Source organism: Lepidochelys kempii, chromosome 1 (genome assembly GCF_965140265.1).
Source record: "Lepidochelys kempii isolate rLepKem1 chromosome 1, rLepKem1.hap2, whole genome shotgun sequence".
NCBI classification, from domain to species: domain Eukaryota; kingdom Metazoa; phylum Chordata; order Testudines; family Cheloniidae; genus Lepidochelys; species Lepidochelys kempii.
Window position 1 is genome coordinate 31,698,508 of NC_133256.1, and position 20,043 is coordinate 31,718,550.

Sequence of the window (20,043 nt, forward strand, 5' to 3'; positions counted from 1 at the left end):
ACAGCCAAACTGAGGGCTGCCATGAAGCTTCAAGGCGAGCAAATCCGCCAATAAGCGCAAGACCCACCAAGGTAGAGGAGGAACTTTGTCACAGTACACTGTGTGTCTCAAAAACTACTTCTTTGGGGAAGAGCAGAGTGCTTTGAATATATTTTTTGTTAAAGAGGCAGGGAGAGAGAGAGGAGAGTTTGTTTCCCTACCCTTCTGTGTCTTCATACAACTGAGCAGTGTAACTTTTAGAGACAGATTTTAAGCATCACATGCAAATATTTTAAACCTCTTCCCCTGCCCCACTCCCCCAATCATACCTATATACTGGAGGGATAGATGGAGACATTCCCTTTTCTTTGAAAATCAGTGGTGGTATTCTTTCAGTATCTATTCATTATGTCTATTGTATTCTTTAAGTCAGATTATTTAATTAAATACCCAAATTTGGTTTTAGAGACTTATTATTTATGTTACAGTAGTGCCCAAAATGTTCTCAGCACTGTACAAGCATATGAGAAGACACAATCCTTGTCCTAAAGTTCTTTCCAAGAGAGAGCGAATCCTGCACTGTTCTTCTTCAGTGACATATAGTGCTGCAACAATACCCTGAAGTTCAGCAGTGTGTGTGAGCAGCTTAGAAAACAAAAAATATTATTTGCTGCAACATACAACCTACTATATATTAAAGAAAAACAAAATAGGGAGGGCAGTCAGGGAACAAAATGTTAATTTCCGTAAACAAAATGATCAGCTATGAGGGTCTTGTTTTAAATGGAGCTGCAAGCATCAAGTGCTGTATTTACTGACCAAGGCATAGTATTCCCGAAGGGTTTGATCCTGCATAGTGCTAAGCACTCTAGCCCTTATCCAACAAAGCACTAAACATATCATAGAATCATAGAATCATAGAATATCAGGGTTGGAAGGGACCCCAGAAGGTCATCTAGTCCAACCCCCTGCTCAAAGCAGGACCAATTCCCAGTTAAATCATCCCAGCCAGGGCTTTGTCAAGCCTGACCTTAAAAACCTCTAAGGAAGGAGATTCTACCACCTCCCTAGGTAACGCATTCCAGTGTTTCACCACCCTCTTAGTGAAAAAGTTTTTCCTAATATCCAATCTAAACCTCCCCCACTGCAACTTGAGACCATTACTCCTCGTTCTGTCATCTGCTACCATTGAGAACAGTCTAGAGCCATCCTCTTTGGAACCCCCTTTCAGGTAGTTGAAAGCAGCTATCAAATCCCCCCTCATTCTTCTCTTCTGCAGGCTAAACAATCCCAGCTCCCTCAGCCTCTCCTCATAACTCATGTGTTCCAGTCCCCTAATAATTTTTGTTGCCCTTCGCTGGACTCTCTCCAATTTATCCACATCCTTCTTGAAGTGTGGGGCCCAAAACTGGACACAGTACTCCAGATGAGGCCTCACCAATGTCGAATAGAGGGGAACGATCACGTCCCTCGATCTGCTCGCTATGCCCCTACTTATACATCCCAAAATGCCATTGGCCTTCTTGGCAACAAGGGCACACTGCTGACTCATATCCAGCTTCTCGTCCACTGTCACCCCTAGGTCCTTTTCCGCAGAACTGCTGCCTAGCCATTCGGTCCCTAGTCTGTAGCTGTGCATTGGGTTCTTCCGTCCTAAGTGCAGGACCCTGCACTTATCCTTATTGAACCTCATCAGATTCCTTTTGGCCCAATCTTCCAATTGGTCTAGGTCCTTCTGTATCCTATCCCTCCCCTCCAGCGTATCTACCACTCCTCCCAGTTTAGTATCATCCGCAAATTTGCTGAGAGTGCAATCCACACCATCCTCCAGATCATTTATGAAGATATTGAATAAAACCGGCCCCAGGACCGACCCTTGGGGCACTCCACTTGATACCGGCTGCCAACTAGACATGGAGCCATTGATCACTACCCGTTGAGCCCGACAATTTAGCCAGCTTTCTACCCACCTTATAGTGCATTCATCCAGCCCATACTTCCTTAACTTGCTGACAAGAATACTATGGGAGACCGTGTCAAAAGCTTTGCTAAAGTCAAGAAACAATACATCCACTGCTTTCCCTTCATCCACAGAACCAGTAATCTCATCATAAAAGGCGATTAGATTAGTCAGGCATGACCTTCCCTTGGTGAATCCATGCTGGCTGTTCCTGATCACTTTCCTCTCATGCAAGTGCTTCAGGATTGATTCTTTGAGGACCTGCTCCATGATTTTTCCAGGGACTGAGGTGAGGCTGACTGGCCTGTAGTTCCCAGGATCTTCCTTCTTCCCTTTTTTAAAGATTGGCACTACATTAGCCTTTTTCCAGTCATCCGGGACTTCCCCGGTTCGCCACGAGTTTTCAAAGATAATGGCCAGTGGCTCTGCAATCACAGCCGCCAATTCCTTCAGCACTCTCGGATGCAACTCGTCCGGCCCCATGGACTTGTGCACGTCCAGCTTTTCTAAATAGTCCCTAACCGCCTCTATCTCCACAGAGGGCTGGCCATCTCTTCCGCATTTTGTGATGCCCAGCGCAGCAGTCTGGGAGCTGACCTTGTTAGTGAAAACAGAGGCAAAAAAAGCATTGAGTACATTAGCTTTTTCCACATCCTCTGTCACTAGGTTGCCTCCCTCATTCAGTAAGGGGCCCACACATTCCTTGGCTTTCTTCTTGTTGCCAACATACCTGAAGAAACCCTTCTTGTTACTCTTGACATCTCTGGCTAGCTGCAGCTCCAGGTGCGATTTGGCCCTCCTGATAACATTCCTACATGCCCGAGCAATATTTTTATACTCTTCCCTGGTCATATGTCCAACCTTCCACTTCTTGTAAGCTTCTTTTTTATGTTTAAGATCCGCTAGGATTTCACCATTAAGCCAAGTTGGTCGCCTGCCATATTTACTATTCTTTCGACTCATCGGGACTCATGCTTAACAGTAAGCACTGGAATGGTACCACTGATGTCAGTGGGACTAACTCACATGCTCAGAGTTAAACACTTGCATACGTGCTTTGCTATATCGGGATAGAGTCCTCAATACCTTGAAGGATCAAGTCCTAACATATTCTGTTACTGTGTTGGGTAAGTCTCACTAAAACTTTATTCCGTAGTCACTTCATAGATCTAAATCCATCTTGGCTTACTTACCAATGAAACTAATCTTGGTGCAGATCAAGAAGCTCACTTCTAACTGACTGTTTTTCAGAAATGTATTACTTGATTAATAATTCAGCATTTCAAAATTGTTAATGTTCCTCAGTATATAATGAATACAACTTCATTACATTCAGTTTCCTTTCAGGTGGTTTCCGGCATTACGATGTTCATTACAATAATTCCTGTAGCACTAATTTGCAACCTACTAAAGCTAACATATCCCATGTTACTATTGATAGTGGCAACCTTCTGACCAGTTTTAAATCATCTAGAATGAATGGATTTTTCTCTTCGTCATCAAATGGTAAGAGATCTTATTTGTTAGATATCACTGTAGTAAAAACAACAGAGAAAATGCTGTTAAAAGCACCAAAAGACATTCTTGGGCAAATTTTCAAAACCTTACCAAATTGTACACCCAAAAAATGGTCAAGCACATATATAATTGCACACGCAGAACCCCCATTTTCACATCAAGTAACTGTAAGCACAAAATTAGCATATCATATCTATTTGGGTATACAAGTTCCTGATTTGCACCTGCAAATTCCATGTGTGGATGTATGTTTCCCTCAGGTGTAGGTTAGAGGCTGAGTTTTGAAAATGTATTAAAACACAGAAGAAAACTGAATTAAATTTGCAGTATAGTATCTAGTTTAAGCTTATGTATCGGAAGAAAATTGCTGCAGTGTTTTTTGTTTTAAAAACATTAAAATGAATACAAATATTCATAAATTAGCAAGGCGAAAACAAAGATAGCCAGGAGCTCTAATATGTACAGCAGTGGTAGTAAAATCTCATGGGATGAAACTTAGTCAAATGGGATGAAACTTAATCAAACGGGAGCTGAGACCATGCAGCCCTGAGTAGGAAGCACTGATTACCCTGGATAGTCAGGTCCTAAGGCTGTTTCCTAAATGTTGCCTATCTTATAAAATGGAATTATTGTTTGGCATGTCATTAGACGTTGCTGTATCACAAAGGTAACTCAGAAGTTAGCTAACTATTCAGTTTTCATCAACCTTTACATATTTATAAAGGATCAGTCACTATACACTAGAACCTCAGAGTTACGAACAACAGAATTACAAACTGACCAGTTAAGCACACACCTCATTTGGAACCAGAAGTACACAATCAGGCAGCAGCAGAGACAAAAACAAATACAGTACGGTACTGTGTTAGACTTAAAAAAAAAAAAAGCGGGGGGGGGGGAGGCACAACATTTTTCTTCTGCATAGTGGTTTCAAAGCTGTATTAAGTCAATGTTCAGTTGTAAACTTTTGAAAGAACAACCATAATGTTTTGTTCAGAGTTACGAACAACCTCCATTCCCGAGGTCTTCATAATTTTGAGGTTCTACTGTAATATCAAAGTGCCAATAATCTTTGCACCTCTGTATTTAGCATGCTTTTACATACTGGCTGCTTTTTTGTGTTTCTCATTTTAGGTGCTGTTCCTGTTATAAGACGAAAACAAATTTCCGACAATAGCGAAAATAAACGTAGAGTTCTTTTAGAACAGAGAAGACAAATTATAACCTCTGCAGGAAGGAGACCCGCTCATCATGCACAGGTAAATATCAGTTTCAGGAACATTGAACTGAAAATGTCAGTCAAAGGTTATCACAGAATAATAGTCTCCTACTGCTGTATACTTGTCCAACATTCCTGCAAACATAAAAACAGTTTCTCTGCACATTCTCAATAGTTTTTAATGATTGTCACAATAAAATACTTTATCTACCCTAACAACAAATGTATTATTTTCTTTAGGGGTTTTGTTTCTATAAACCAGTCACCAGAAATACATAGACCAAATGTTACCAAATATCTTTATAGAAGGCATACAGCTGTTATGAGATTCATTAATCAACATTGCTTATTCCAAATATAACTGTTTCCTTTGCATCAAAATGTTTTGTTTTCATCATTTTGTACATATAAAGTATACAGAGCAGAATTAAATATTGCTTTAGCTGTAAAAACTTGTCGTGGTAGCGACATCTTACTGGAATGTGATGTAGTTTAAGGTAATCTGATATGGTTGACATCATGGATGCTGTTACTGGCACTAGCCTACTTGTCATTGATTTCAGAGCTAAATACATTACAAATATGGGCATATAAAAATGCTCAAAGTTTTTATTAGAACTTTTAAATAAAATGTCTAATAGTCACTGGGCTCCTTGTTTTTTAATATTTGTAAAATAAATGAATTAGTGTTTTTAATAAAAACAAAATCAGTCATTAGAGGATTTTACAAAATGCACATTCGGGAGAGATTAATACATTCTAAGACCAGAAGGGACTGTTGTGATTATTTAGTTTGACCTCCTACAAAACACAGGTCGTAGAGCTTCACTGAAATAATTCCTGTATATACTATCAATTAGAAAAAACATCTAATCTTGATTTTAAAATTGCTAATGATGACAATAAAGAGACTATAAAAATACCAAACTATGTTAGTACAGGAATTTCTTATTTGTATATAGCACTAATACAACATCTAAGAAGCTTTGTAAATAACTTTCATATGAACACTTTTTGTTGAATATCTGGGAACATATTTTGAATCATAGTAATTTTTCACAACCGTATTCATTCAAAATGAAATTCAGCCTTTAATTCCTATTTAACTCCTGTTTTGAGGGCTTATGTGGGATTTAAGGTTTCGTGCTGGTCCTTTGCACAATGGTGAATTTTACCATCATTGCCAGCAACTATTAATGCAATAGCGTAAATCAAAGAGATCCAGTGAAAATGGTTAGAGGTATGGAAAAATTTACATATGAGATACTACAAAGACTGTGCTTATTTAGCCTTAAATAGAGAAGAGTTTGAAGGAATATAAAAGGGTATCTGTAAAGGACTTTTGAACCCTCAGTGTTCCAACTGAAATTTCTATTAAATCTACTGTCATAAATATAAAGGGAAGGGTAAACCCCTTTAAAATCCCTCCTGGCCAGAGGAAAACTCCTCTCACTGGTAAAGAGCTAAGAAGCTAAAGGTAACCTCGCTGGCACCTGACCAAAATGACCAATGAGGAGACAAGATACTTTCGAAAGCTGGGAGGAGGGAGAGAAACAAAGGGTCTCTGTCTGTCTAAATGCTGCTTTTGTTGGGGATAGACCAGGAATGGAGTCTTAGAACTTTTAGTAAGTAATCTAGCTAGGTACATGTTAGATTATGATTTCTTTAAATGGCTGAGAAAAGAATTGTGCTGAATAGAATAACTATTTCTGTCTGTGTATCTTTTTTGTAACTGAAGGTTTTGCCTAGAGGGATTCTCTATGTTTTGAATCTAATTACCCTGTAAGGTATCTACCATCCTGATTTTACAGAGGGGATTTCTTTACTTCTATTTACTCCTATTTCTATTAAAAGTCTTCTTGTAAGAAAACTGAATGCTTTTTCATTGTTCTCAGATCCAAGGGTTTGGGTCTGTGGTCACCTATGCAAATGTTGGCTTTTTATCCAACATTTCCCAGGAAAGGGGGGGGGGTGCAAGTGTTGGGAGGATTGTTCATTGCTCTTAAGATCCAAGGGTCTGGGTCTGTAGTCATCTAAGCAAATTGGTGAGGGTTTTTACCAAACCTTGTCCAGGAAGTGGGGTACAAGGTTTTGGGAAGTATTTTGGGGGGAAAGACGTTTCCAAACAGCTCTTCCCCAGTAACCAGTATTTGTTTGGTGGTGGTAGCAGCCAATCCAAGGACAAAGGGGTGGAATATTTTGTACCTTGGGGAAGTTTTGACCTAAGCTGGTAAAGATAAGCTTAGGAAGTTTTCATGCAGGTCCCCACATCTGTACCCTAGCGTTCAGAGTGGGGGAGGAACCTTGACATCTACTAAAAGTGTAAAACAAAAGTCAACCAGAATGCCTCTAAGGTCTCTTGCTATTGTGGATCCTCTCCACACTTCTCCAGTGCAGGCTGTTGCTTAGCAATCACAATATAGACAAAGATGTACATAGACATTTTTGTGTGCTTTAAAAAAGCTTTATTAATTGCTCATATTTTTCAAAATACAGTAGCTTTTGAACTTGAAAACACACAGCCTGTAAACTTCAGTAACATAAACTATCTTATTTAACTAAAACATTAAAAAGCTCCAGAAATGTTAAGATTTTAAATAATATTTAAAAATTATTCTGATAAAGTGATCAATTTTTACAGAATACAATACATACTGTCCAGCTAAGTCCATTTCAATGTGCATTTGAGCCAGTGCAAACTGTGAGTGGCATCCCTAATTCTGATGAAGGTATAGTAGTTCATTTCAGTTCCATTCTTTGTTATAGATAAAATAGTTGCACTATACATCAGCTGTTGCCTTGTAGCATCAATGATTCTGAATCAGAAAATATGGTCTGTTGGCTGGAAGTAAAGATTTTTCCACTAAAAGTTAATACAGCACAGCACAATATCACTGAAATCTGAGTGGTGGTTTAGAAGAGCATCACTGGGAAAAAAAAAAGTCTCTATTCCTCTAGTGTTGCGTTTTATTTAAGTGTATGACAGCTACATGTACAGGCACAGTATGTCACCATTAGCTGGACGTAAAGCTGGCAGGACTGGCTCCTCCACCAGCTCTCTTCCTCTGCCCCATAGTAAGAGCACAGGCAACCTTAATTCTGGCATTTCTTAACATTTGAATGCATGACTTTGTGACATTAATATTGTTTTAATGTGGATTTTTGTGTGCAGTATATCCATGAAAATGAGCAATAGGTCTAGATGTTATAAAATATTCTAATCTGAAAAAGTTCAGACTGTGACCAGCTCTGTAAAATCTTTAGTTTCAGAAAGCACTGCCCAGTTTTTGCTGGCAGAAAATCTAGCAAGTACCTCAGTTACAGAAGGTGAAATCCTGGCTGCTATGGAAACAGTGCAACCACCTGGACAAACCATGGTGCTTACCAAGGCCCAGCAACGAGGCATGAGTGCACTGTCACTAGAAGAACAGAAGATTCTTCAGTCACTTGATCGTCTCAATCAAAGGTTGCAGAGTAAGTACAATGTATAGTATTAACATAGTAATAAATTTTAAAGAATCGTTTGAGTGACATATATAAGCATAGACATATATGTGGCAATAAAGACCTATAGGTGCATCTGCTCCGTCCTGTTGCATTTTGCTGTTTAGTAAACTTACCAAAAAGTACAAAACCCTTACTCAGGCAAAACTAATTTAAAACAATGGGAGTTTTGCCTGAGTGAAAACGAAGTAAGATTTTTGGATTTGTCCCTGTATTTTTTTTTTTAATCCGTTAAACTTGTGTATGCTCACTGGTCCCACATGAGATGTTAGCCTGAATGACATCTCAATACAACTTCTGAAAAGGAGTTCAGATTTCCCCTTTCCCATAGGAGTGGCAGAAGCAGAGAAGAGGAACCTTGCACCCACTGGGAATCTGCTTAGCTGTAACACAGAGTCACTGATCCCAGAAAAACAGCAGTTCCGACTTCTCTATTTTAAGAGGTAGTTTTGGTATGATGTCCTCTGGATTAGGCAGAAGGAGATATTAAATGAGAAACACTGAAAAATGGAAAAGAAGGTACTCTATGAACTGTAGAGGAAAAAGAGAGAGACACACGCACATAGAGGCAGATCGGAAAGGGACAGGAGATAGTAAAACTAAAGAAGGTAGCAAAGCAACAGACAGAAGATAATTAAAATGGAGAAAAAGTTAAGAAAACTAGAAAGTAAAAAGGAAAGTCCAACAAGGAATATTAAGGGAACAATGAAAGAAATGTAAAAGTAATGACTGCAAACCATACAATTACAAAAACTAAAGTAAAACATTGCTAGTGTGCAATTAACTACTGCACATTGTATTCCAAATTTATCAGACACCATGGGCTCGATTCCCCTTTTATCCAAGCTCCACTAGGTGCAACAAGGGGGGTGGCCATCAGATCTGGCTCCCTAATTCTGAGTCTACCCACACTGGTGGTAGGTAAAGTAGCAGACAGGTCCCGGCACCATCCACAGTATGTCCTTTTCCTCCCCTGATGGACCCCTACAATAGAGGCAGGGGAGGGTGGCTGGTGCAGAAGTCGACTCTGCCAGCTTTATCTCAGTAAGAAGTTCATCTCCACAAGAGGAATTATCCCAAGAAAATTTACAGCCAGAATCCAGCCACTTTGCAGTATGGGTACGAGCATCCATCACCAGCTGACATTTCCAAGTGGTCTTAGCTCCAAGTGATGTAATGCTATATAGAATGTATTGCAAAGTAATCCAGTGTGGAGGTGTCAAAGACATGGATCACTATGTCAAAGTCCATATCTGAAAGAAAAGGTGGCAACTTTCTGGCCAGGTATAGCTGGTGTCAGGGTTCCCTCCCCACTCTGAACTTTGGGGTACAGATGTGGGGACCTGCATGAAAGACCTCCTAAGCTTATATTTTACCAGCTTAGATTAAAAAATTCCCCAAGGCACAAATTCCTTTCCTTGTCCTTGGACAGTATTGCTGCCACCACCAAGTGATTCACACAAAAATTCAGGAAAGGGTCACTTGGAGTCCCTATTCCCCCAAAATATCCCCCCAAGTCCCTTCATCCCCTTCCCTGGGGAGGCTTGAGAATAATATACTAACTAATTGGTTACAATATGAGCACAGACCAAACCCTTTGGTTTTTAGGACCCTGAAAATTAATCAGGTTCTTAAAAGAAGAATTTTATTTATAAAAAAAAAAGTAAGAGAATCACACCTGCTATATCAGGATGGAGGGTAACTTTACAGGGTAAATAAAAAGATTTAAAACACAGAGGATTCCCCTCTGACTCTGCTTCCCAGTTACAAAACAGGAATGAAACCACCTCTTAGCATAGGGAAAATTCACAAGCTAAAACAAAAGATAATCTAACGCATTTCCTTGCCTTACCTACAATTTTTGTAATCTTAGATTAATCATTTCAGGTAGGTTTTCAGGAGATGTTTTACCTGCCTGGTCTCTCTCTCTGTCTGGAGAGGGAACAAATAAAGAGAGCACAAATAAAACCTCCCGCCCCCCACCAGATTTGAAAGTATCTTCTTTCCTTATTGGTCCTTCTGGTCAGGTGCCAACCAGGTTATTTGAACTTCTTAACCCCCTTACAAGTAAAGTGATTCAGTACACCTGGCCACGAGGGATTTTATGTTACCGCATGCATAAAGATTGCTATCCTTCCCTTTATATTTGAGAGCCGGCAAAAAAGCATTCTTGACAGAGATGCCAGGGTTTTGTTAAACCTTCACCATCTCAGCTCCTTTATTGTTTTGTTTTACAGAAAACATAAATCTGGCACTATACTACAAGACAGTGTGCCTTCAACATGGCCATGTAAATGGCTAACCCATTCTGAGTGGGTTATTTTTTGTTTGGTTTGGTTTTTGTTATCCTATCTCTGAGGAACTGGCCTTCTCTTTTTCAGATTTGGATTTCTTTTTAGGTGCTACATGTTTAATTTACAATTCCAAATTTTATAAATACAAATAAAGTAGATGTTTCAACCTTCCTCAGGCCAAAGAAAAATAGTTAACTTGTTAAATTGCAGTTAAATTGTTGTATTTTCCACAGTCTTTAGGAAGGTTGGTACTGACTTGTTGACTATTGTTCATGTTTTTGTTCTAGCAGGTGTTTTATATAATTGTTGCATCATAGCTTTGTACTATTTTTAGATGTCCAAGAAACCATTGCCAAAAACTTATCCACATCAAGTGTTTTACAGATAATCTCTCCTTTGGTAAGCATTCAGATTTACTGTTTTCTGACTTAGACAGTATTGACTTTGGTTTGTTTTAGGATTAACTGAGTTGCTAGAATTTCAGAGTGCCATTTGTGTGGGATAGTGTTCGGAACAGGGCTGTCTGACCTAGTCGTCAGAGCCAGAGGTGGAGTTGGCATTGCTCTCAGGAGTCACACCAAAGATCAAAGCCGGAGTCAGAAGCCATGACAAGGGTCAGAGCCACACCAAGGATTAAGCTGGAATCAGAGTCAGAAGTCACACCCAGGATGAAAGATGGAGTCAGCAGTTGGCATCAGTGCAAGGAAGCAGGAAGAAGGAGTAGGGCCTGGTAGTGTGCGCGTGGACAAGCCATGGTGATAGGAAAAGGGATTAGGAGCCGAACAAAGAAGCAGAGACTTGGTCTCAGGGATCTAGGCAGCAACAGGCCTTGCAACTAGTTGCTCAGACAAGAGGTAGAACAGGTACAGGAAACTTTATACCCAGTCATAGACTCTGTGGGTGCTCAGGGGCTCAAGCACCCACAGAGAAAAAATAGAGGGTGCTCAGCATCCACAGGGCTGACCAGAGCTGCTGCTGTGGTGGCTCTGGGCTTGGCCACCAATCAGTTGTTCAGTGGCTGAACCTATGCTCCCAGCAGCTCTTCAGCGGGGCTGCCCCACCCTTCAGCTGTTGAGTGGGGCTGCCCCTCCCCTTAGCTTTTGAGCAAGGCCATCCTGCCCATCAACTGTTGAGCAGGGCTGCCCTGCCACTGGCTCCTCTCTGCCCACCTCCCTCTCTCCCTCCCTCCCTCACTGCCCTTAAGGCAGGAGGAGGCAAAAAGGAGCAAGCAGTGGGTGGGAGGCGCTCAGGGGAGGGTGTCTTGGGGGGAGGGGCGGGGCGGGAAGAGGTGGAGTGAGGGTGGGGCCCCGGGGGCAGAGCTAGTGTGGGGCATCCACTGGAAAAAAGAAAAATCAGCACCTATGTATCTAGTGGTGTCCAGTATTCTGCTGCTAGTCACATGACTCTGTGAATTAGCAGGCGGGGCATTAGCTGGGCATTAGGTGCAGTTCGTTCATCTGATCCTTCTGTGCAGTGTCATAGAGGTGGTTTTTGCTCAGCAACCTCGCAGGCCTGGATTTGAGACCCTCAGCACCTAACAGAATAAATTAATGAGCCGTGTGCCCTAAATTTTAAGTGTATTGTTGGGATTTTATATCAGGCTTTGAAGTCAATGGAGCTACGTTAAGTATTCATTTACACCAGCTGAGTATCTGGCCTGTCAGCCTTGGCTTTAGGTGAGAATATAACGTATCATTCCTCTTCTGGAATCTGGAGCAGTTGCCACAAAGCCTACAAAGTTTCCTAAGAACAGTGGCTTTGCAGGCTCATTTGAGCTAAATAAGGCCCTTAATTAGTTATTTTTCCCTAATAATGTGAAGGAAAAAAAGATGTACTCTATTGTGACCTGAAGGGTAATTGAGTCTATAATTAAATATTTTCATGACCTGCAGAGATCACTTCATGTTCTACAACTAATCTGCATTATATTTCTTTTTTCAGTATTTTTATTTTCTGTTTTATAGTTTTGTTTCTTTAATATAATATAACCAATATAATACCAGTTTCAGGTATATATAGGATTGTATAGGCTAGTGAGTACCTTAAGCACAGACTTTACACTTCAAATTATCACTGTTATTCAAAAAATATTGTGTGTGATTCAGTATTCTCTGTTATTTTACTCTACATGTATATTGAGAAAAAATATGGACAGGTGACTGTATATTTCACACAGTTCTATTACCCCCAAAATGTGTAATGAGTGTAAAGAAAAATTTGGTCTGAAAGAAGTTACTCATTCTTCAAGAGGCCTCTATACATTCTCACTAGCTGGAGTTGCACCAGTTGTACAGCATAACAGCGGAAATCTCTGAAAGCAGTGCCTGTGGAAGCACTTATACCCCTACTGATTCAATGATACCAGAAGCAAGACTGTAAAAGAAGGCAGGACACTTCAACTGCCTCCATTCCTTCTAGCCATGATAGTATGTGTGGAATTTGAAAAGTCAGATTCCCCTCTCCTGCACCAGAGGGATTATTACCAGGGATACTAGTGATTTTGTATACAAACTATATAATAAGACATATTCCCTGTTTCAAAGAGTTTACACTCTGACTCCTGCTCTATCGAAGTCTGTGGGTGAGTTTTATCTTCTTCAATTCCCATGGATTTCAGTGAGAGAAGGGGCCATTCATTACCTCAGAGGAAAGGCTCAGCACCTTTTATGTAGCTGAAAATAGAAGATCACATGATATTGTCAATTGATGTTTCTTTGGTTTTATGTTAAACACCATAAAATATAAATTATCATATTGTGACCTTAGGCACCCCTGTATTCACACCTTACACACTACTGTACAAAATATGCCTTGTGAGGTATCACAGGAATGCTAGCAACACACTGGTCATTAATATTATTTATAAGATGCATGTTAATCTTGTATGTGAAATTATGAATCCCCTCTGTATGATGTTACTAGAACCTGTTTAAGACCAGAGAGCCTAGCCTAGGTGAAGGTGATAAACAGGTCTGTCCTAGACAAAGGCATGTGGGTTTCCCTCAATTTGCATATTAGCAGTAAACAAAGCTATCAAGCTAAACCAGTGTGTTATCCTGGTCTTGAACTTGATAGAGAATTAACATAGTTCCTGCAATCCAGAGAGACAGAAGACTGAATCCCCAGGAGGCCTCCCTATCTTTTAAGACAAAAACAACCTCTTTGGGGATATAAGGACCAGAAAGAGACTTCATCTTGAACCTTCACCTTAAGGAGACAAAGAAACTAAGTGATTTAATCTCTGTGATGGGTCCTGACCAGGTCAGCCAGTATAAGGCTGGAAAGGAGACTGGGGGTCAGAGAAACCATCTTGAACAAAGACTGTACCTTGCTAGATTAAGTTTTAGACTTTTAGATGTGTGTTTTCTCTTTTATTTGCTTGTAACTATCTCTACCTTTATCTCTTTTATTTGGTATCACTTAATCCATGCTCTTTTGTTAGTACACTTGTTTTACGTTTATTATAAGCCAATTCAGTGCTATGTTTGAAGGGTTATATTTACCCCAGTTAAATTAATAAGATGTGATTGACTCTGTAACAGACCAGCAAACTTAATATCTTCTGTGAATGCACAGTGTAAGGAGTTCACATTGCAGAGAAACATCTCTGAGGAGCTCGGAGGCTGAAGTTCACTGATTGCTACCTGCTAGGCGAGGTTTGGGTTGGGAGAGCATTGAGGAGTTTACTGAGAAGAAAACAGACTGGTGTAGCAGGCAGCTGACACACAGTCTAATAGCAAGCAAAACTCACTCTTGCTGAGGCAGAGGGATAACACAGTAACTCACAGCTCTGGGTATCCCCCACAGTATGCTACACATAAAAAAGCATTATTCTTCAATTTGTTATAGAACATTCAGCAATCTGCATCCTCCCCTTCTGTGGATCCTCCATTAGCCATGCAAAGGTATCTGAGTATGTCAGCTGATACTCTATCACGACTGCAGAGAAGATAGTAACATGGACTATCAAAGGATGCTTCACTGGATTTTATTTTAATACAGCCTCATGTTCTTTATATAATGTATACTTGTATTCAAAACACTACACACTATAAAATCAACCACAGTGTAAAGATGTAAACAGTAACACAAGTAATGAATGTCAGTTGATTAGTTTACATTTAAGACATTCTATTATGCACTTTATTGTAAAATATTGCATTTTTAAAAGAATGGAAATACCTCACATTTTAATGAGCTGGTTGTAAATTTATTGTATATTTAATTAAAATGACATGGAAAAGAGATTATATTGCTACTCAGGTTAAGATTATGTATAAATTAATCTCCTATCTTCATGGTTTTCCAGATTTGCTAATAAATTCTGTTACATTTGTAAAAGGTATGTTGTAGAAAATCATCTGATTATCAATAATCCAGGTAAATGTTGCATCTCTTATCCTTCATCCAGTGGCCCCACTCCAGTCTACTACAGACTTGTCTATGCCTCTCGGTCAACAATTCTGTTTGATGGCCCTAAAACTGACCATGCTGTCAGCTTCATGCTTCTCTTGGTTTCTCTTCCAGCTGCTCTTACCGAAAATGCTGGAACCTTCCTAGCTTCTGAATTTCCTTGACTGTATTACACTTACCTTTGTTGTGTGCAGTGCTGATGCAGCTATTTGGGACCCAGGATATTAGAGAGACAAGGTGGGTGAGGGATATCTTTTATTGGACCAACTTCTGTTGGTGAAGGACACAAGCTTTTGAGTTTACACAGAGCTTACACAGGTGGTTCACAATTACATGGATATAGTATGTGCCACAAACTAAAGAGGAAAAATAGTAGTTTCACATAATAAAGACAGTTTTCTACTATGGCTCCCAGGGTTCTACAGTTTATGTGTATGTCTAGGGAAAATTATTCCAGGCCTATCTCATTCTAAGAACAGCAGCTTTAAATTGATCAAAACATTATAGGTAGCAAACTAACTATAGCTTGAGGTTTATCCATTGAAGATTTGAAAGTGAAAACTATAATTTTAACTGGTTATAATTGAGTCATGGTTTCTGTTAGTACAGTTCCAAAAGCCCTCTACAATCTGAAGAGCATGTATGTAGCGTTTGTCCAGCTTACATCATTGCAACCTTTCCTTATTTACCATAGTGCACTATAACTGATTCAATACGTCCCAGTTAGAGCTGGTTAGAACTCAGAATTTCCCTTACGTGGGAAATTTCAACATTCCTACATTTTTCATTCCGTGAAAACAAATATTATTTGAATTTCCCACAAAAGTGACAATTAAAAAAAATTGATTTAAAATTTTTGAAATTGTTTCAAAGTACAATATTCATTTCGATTTTTTCATTTTTATATTTATTATTTTTACATTATTGTATGACATGGTAATAGTAGTAGCGCATAACATGACACATCATCGTTGTCAGGTCATGTCAGAAGGTGACAAGATGTCATTGACATAATAATTGAGAATATTCTATTTTATTTTGAATTCATTAAGGGCACCTGCTATTAAATTTAAATCAAAACTTTGTCTTTTATTTTCTAGTATTCCTGTTTGTGTTCTAATGAAACCGTTTGATCCTTTGAAGAAGAAAGGAAGATAAGCGCTCATTACAACACAAACAGGATCTAGAAAATAGGATGTAAGGTATGATTTGTACTAAGTAGCTGCTACTGTTAATGATTTTAAAAGTAAAATAATATAAAATAATTTTTTAAAAATGTCAACTATTTTTTCATATGTCATGACTACGGTAGTTATTAGAACAAAATGACTTGTTCTCGTTATGACCTAACATATGTCAGCTTGTGTACTACTACTAGTAAGGCATGAAATAATGTAAAAATAAAAATATAAAAATGAATTAAACTTTTGAAATGAAATTTCAAAATGTTTCTGAACATTTTTTGTTTTGATTATTTTCTTTTGTGAAAAATTCTGTTAAATTTTTTGTTTTGTCAAAGTAACATTTTGCAGTGGAAAACTTTTTCAACTGAAACGTCTGACCAGTTTTGTCTACTTAGCAGGTTGCTCTCTTGTTCTCCCTCCTGTAATGTTTTTAAAGTATGGGAAGATTATCTGATATGATCTGTTCCCTTTGTTGTTTTTGTTTCCAAACACTATGAACTATAGTATGATAAATATAAGTTTCACAGAAGTTTCCATTTATAAGGAAAAACAGAAGCAAGAACATCCATCACAATCATCCCCTTGCAGGATGAGAGTATGGAAGGTGCCCACAGCCCTTCAGGGGGCATTGTGGCACCTGCCATCTAATGGCAGCCCTCCCTTGTTAAGAAGTCTGCCTTCGATCAATCCCAGTGCCTCTAACAAGCGCTGGGATTATCTTACAGGAGGAAAAGGAGGACAAGGTGAAAGCAGGCCTTCTCCTTTACCTCCTGCTCCATTGCAAACTGGACACCTTAGAATGGATTGAGAGCTGGTTGCTTGTGGGGCTCATCAGCTAAGATTAATGCTAGCTGCTTCTGTGGCAGATGGTCCTATCAGCAGAAATTATATTTCTCACAGCAGAAGTAAAATTAGGATTCTCCCAAACCCACACTGTCTGGGAAATGAGGTAATACTTCACTTTGCCTCTAGTTAGGCCTTGAAATGGCTGTGGGCCTTGGAATAATACAGATCTGATAGGACCTCTTAGGTTTACATGGGCTGGATTAAATTTGGGACATGTTGGCATACTCTAGATTTGGGCATCAAAGGGGAAAAAAGTTTGCAATGCCTAGGGATGGCTGTGTTTTTCCTCCCTGTCATTGCTACCAAGAAAGGGAGCCCAAAGTTGCAGCCACTTGGCAAAAGATTCTGATGTTTCCATTCTTATTAGGCTGTTGCTGTTCACAGTAGATGTTTAAAATCTCCAACAAAACACTGTACATGTACTCAGGGCAAGTGAATATAGGCAGCAGCACTCGAAAGTCAGAATTTGTTTGCACTAACTACGCTGAGCCCATACCCTTCTGTTTGCATGCAGGATACTGTAACATTCCAGAATGGTGAGGTTTCCCTCAGTAGATTTAATATTTAAACTCTGGGGAAAAGTTTCCCCTCAGTGATTGAGAGGGAAAGCAAATAATTCAACTACTGGAGGCTGAGGTTCAAAAACAATCCTGGGAGTCAGAGAGCTAGAATGTCATCTTATGCAATATTTTCCCAACTGGTTTAGGAAGCAAGCAAAGCTCTTGAGTCAATCCACTCTCCCCTTAACTAGAAATAAAGGCTGAGATTTGCAAAAGTGGATGCCTAAAGTAAGGTTTCTGGAGTGGAATTCTCAGAAGAGCCCAGCTGATTTAGGAGCACAAGTCCCATTGAAAATCAGTAGGATTTGCCCTCCTAAATCGCTGTTGAAAATCCTACTTGAAAGTTCTTATTTAGGTGCTGGAATAAGTGGCCTGATTTTCAGACATATTGAGCACCCGCAAATACAAACAAAGTCAGTGGGCGCTCAGCACTTTTGAAAAGCAGGCCACTTACTTAAGAGCTAATTTTTGAAATCTTGGCCAGAGTTGAGACTGACAGTTCTAGATATTCCTTCTCACTTCAAGGAAATCAAAGGCTGAAAAACTTTATTTAATTTTCTTATAGGGTGGACAAAGTATAGATTACATTAAAACCAAACATTTGCCAAACAGTTTTGCTTCAGAAATGAAGATCTTCATGTTTGGGCAGGTTGGATTTCTGTCAAAAACTCTTTACCCTGCGCAGTTCTTTGCTGCTCCCAAATATAAACCTCACCCACTTCTTTGCTTTGACAAAAAGTTAAGTTGACAAGAAAATATAAGAAAAGCAAGTTAGCGTGGCTCAAGTGTAAGCCTCAATACAAAGAACACGTCTGTTTGTTGTAAAGCATTTTCTTCCTTAAGCCTACACATCGTGAGCCTGATTTTCAAAGATTCTGATCTGGATGCTTTAGAACAACCACAGAGGTGGCTCCAGATATGTCCAACTGTATACCAGTGTTTTCACTGTATTTAATAAAGAATGACTTTCACATGTTCTAAATAAAGCATATGTCCTGGCCCCATGTAATGAAAGTACTTCTATACTTGAATACACTTATTTTATTGAATGCAAGACTGATGGGTCACAGGCAATCCAACTATGGGAGCTAGACCACAAAATAAAGCTGACATTTGAGCAGAATAAGCCATAGAATCATAGAATATCAGGGTTGGAAGAGACCTCAGGAGTTCATCTAGTCCAACCCCCTGCTCGAAGCAGGACCAATCCCCAACTAAATCATCCCAGCCAGGGCTTTGTCAAGCCTGACCTTAAAAACCTCTCAGGATGGAGATTCCATCACCTCCCTATGTAACCCATTCCAGTGCTTCACCATCCTCCAGTGAAATAGTGTTTCCTAATATCCAACATAAACCTCCCCCACTGCAACTTGCAAATCTGTAGATTTCCTTTTCAAAGTAATTTTTCTTCTCTTGAAGTTGAAATTAGCTTCTCAGAGTTGGAAATACCCAATGGCTCTAGCCTTTTTCTTCAGTCTCAGTACTCTGGCAGGTACTATGACAAACAGCAATAAACTGACAATTTATAAAGAACATCTGTCTATGTCATAACATTTTAGTTGCATTAATACTGAATTATTATTTGCATTACTATGGTGCACAGAGGGGCCCTATTGCACTAGGCACTGTACAAATACAGAGGCTTTGTCGAGACCAGGAGAAAAGATATTTGAAATCATGTTAGCTAACCCCAATTTAAGAAGCACTTACGCCCTAATGTAGATGCAATTTAATACTAAACCCAGATTTGTTGGTCAGGGTAAACCCTAAGGTCATGTAAAAGTGTCCGGCTCTGGTGAGCTTACAGTGTAAATAGACATGAAAACAAAGGAAGTTTTTAGATATGAGGAATGGAGATTAAATAATTTGTCCAAGGTTAATCAGGAAATTTGTAATGGAATTAGTCCCAGAGTTCCTGAGTCCTAGTCCAATGTCTTAACCACAAGACCACACTTCTTCTGTAAAGGATGGAGTTACCAGAGGCACTAGCAACAATAGCAGTTCAAAGGAATTAGTGACCAAGTGGTGTTAGAGCCTGATACTCCCGCTCACAGTCCCAGAAAATATTAAACTATTATATACCCTGTGGGAAGCTGCTACAGTATAGGAGTATAATCCAAGGGTCAAATTCTGTCCTCTGATTCTTCACTGGAAGCTCCCTGAGCATATCTGGAAACAGAATGTAGCTGTAAGTATTTTTTCAGCTGAAGTGTCTTTGGGAGCAAAGGTGAAGCAAGCAATGAATGCAGTAGTATTTTTACCTGTACAGACCTGGATTCAAAGTCTCTTTTATTACCGAAAGAGCAAATGATGTATTTGGTAGACTCACGGCAGTCAAATATTTGCCAGCCTGATAAAGACACTACACTATTTGTCACAATGTGATGGAATTGTGGGACTGGAATACCAGTGGGGCCACGGAGCAGATGAGAACTGCATTCACAAAACTGTGTGACAGGTTTCAGAGGAACAGCCGTGTTAGTCTGTATTCGCAAAAAGAAAAGGAGTACTTGTGGCACCTTAGAGACTCTAAGGTGAGGTGTGGCAAGTTGTGGAAAAGAACTTC

At 39.5% G+C, this 20,043-nt stretch overlaps 1 protein-coding gene across 4 annotated transcripts in view; it reads left to right on the forward strand.

Annotated features, from left to right (window-relative positions):
• Positions 1-14,710, forward strand: part of CEP126 (centrosomal protein 126) — a 49,735-nt gene extending 35,025 nt beyond the window's left edge. The window contains exons 7-12 of one of the 4 annotated variants that reach the window (XM_073338023.1): positions 3,287-3,445; positions 4,592-4,716; positions 7,318-7,405; positions 7,941-8,150; positions 10,809-10,873; positions 14,324-14,710. In XM_073338023.1, the coding sequence (XP_073194124.1) occupies positions 3,287-3,445; positions 4,592-4,716; positions 7,318-7,405; positions 7,941-8,150; positions 10,809-10,873; positions 14,324-14,428 (752 nt within the window). In that variant the 3' untranslated portion in view covers positions 14,429-14,710. Of the gene's footprint in view, positions 1-3,275; positions 3,446-4,591; positions 4,717-7,317; positions 7,406-7,940; positions 8,151-10,808; positions 10,874-12,745 lie in introns of those variants that run through there. The other 3 variants (XM_073338017.1, XM_073338033.1, XR_012158144.1) reach the window with 3 other exon arrangements.
• The last annotated feature ends 5,333 nt before the right edge of the window (positions 14,711-20,043 follow it).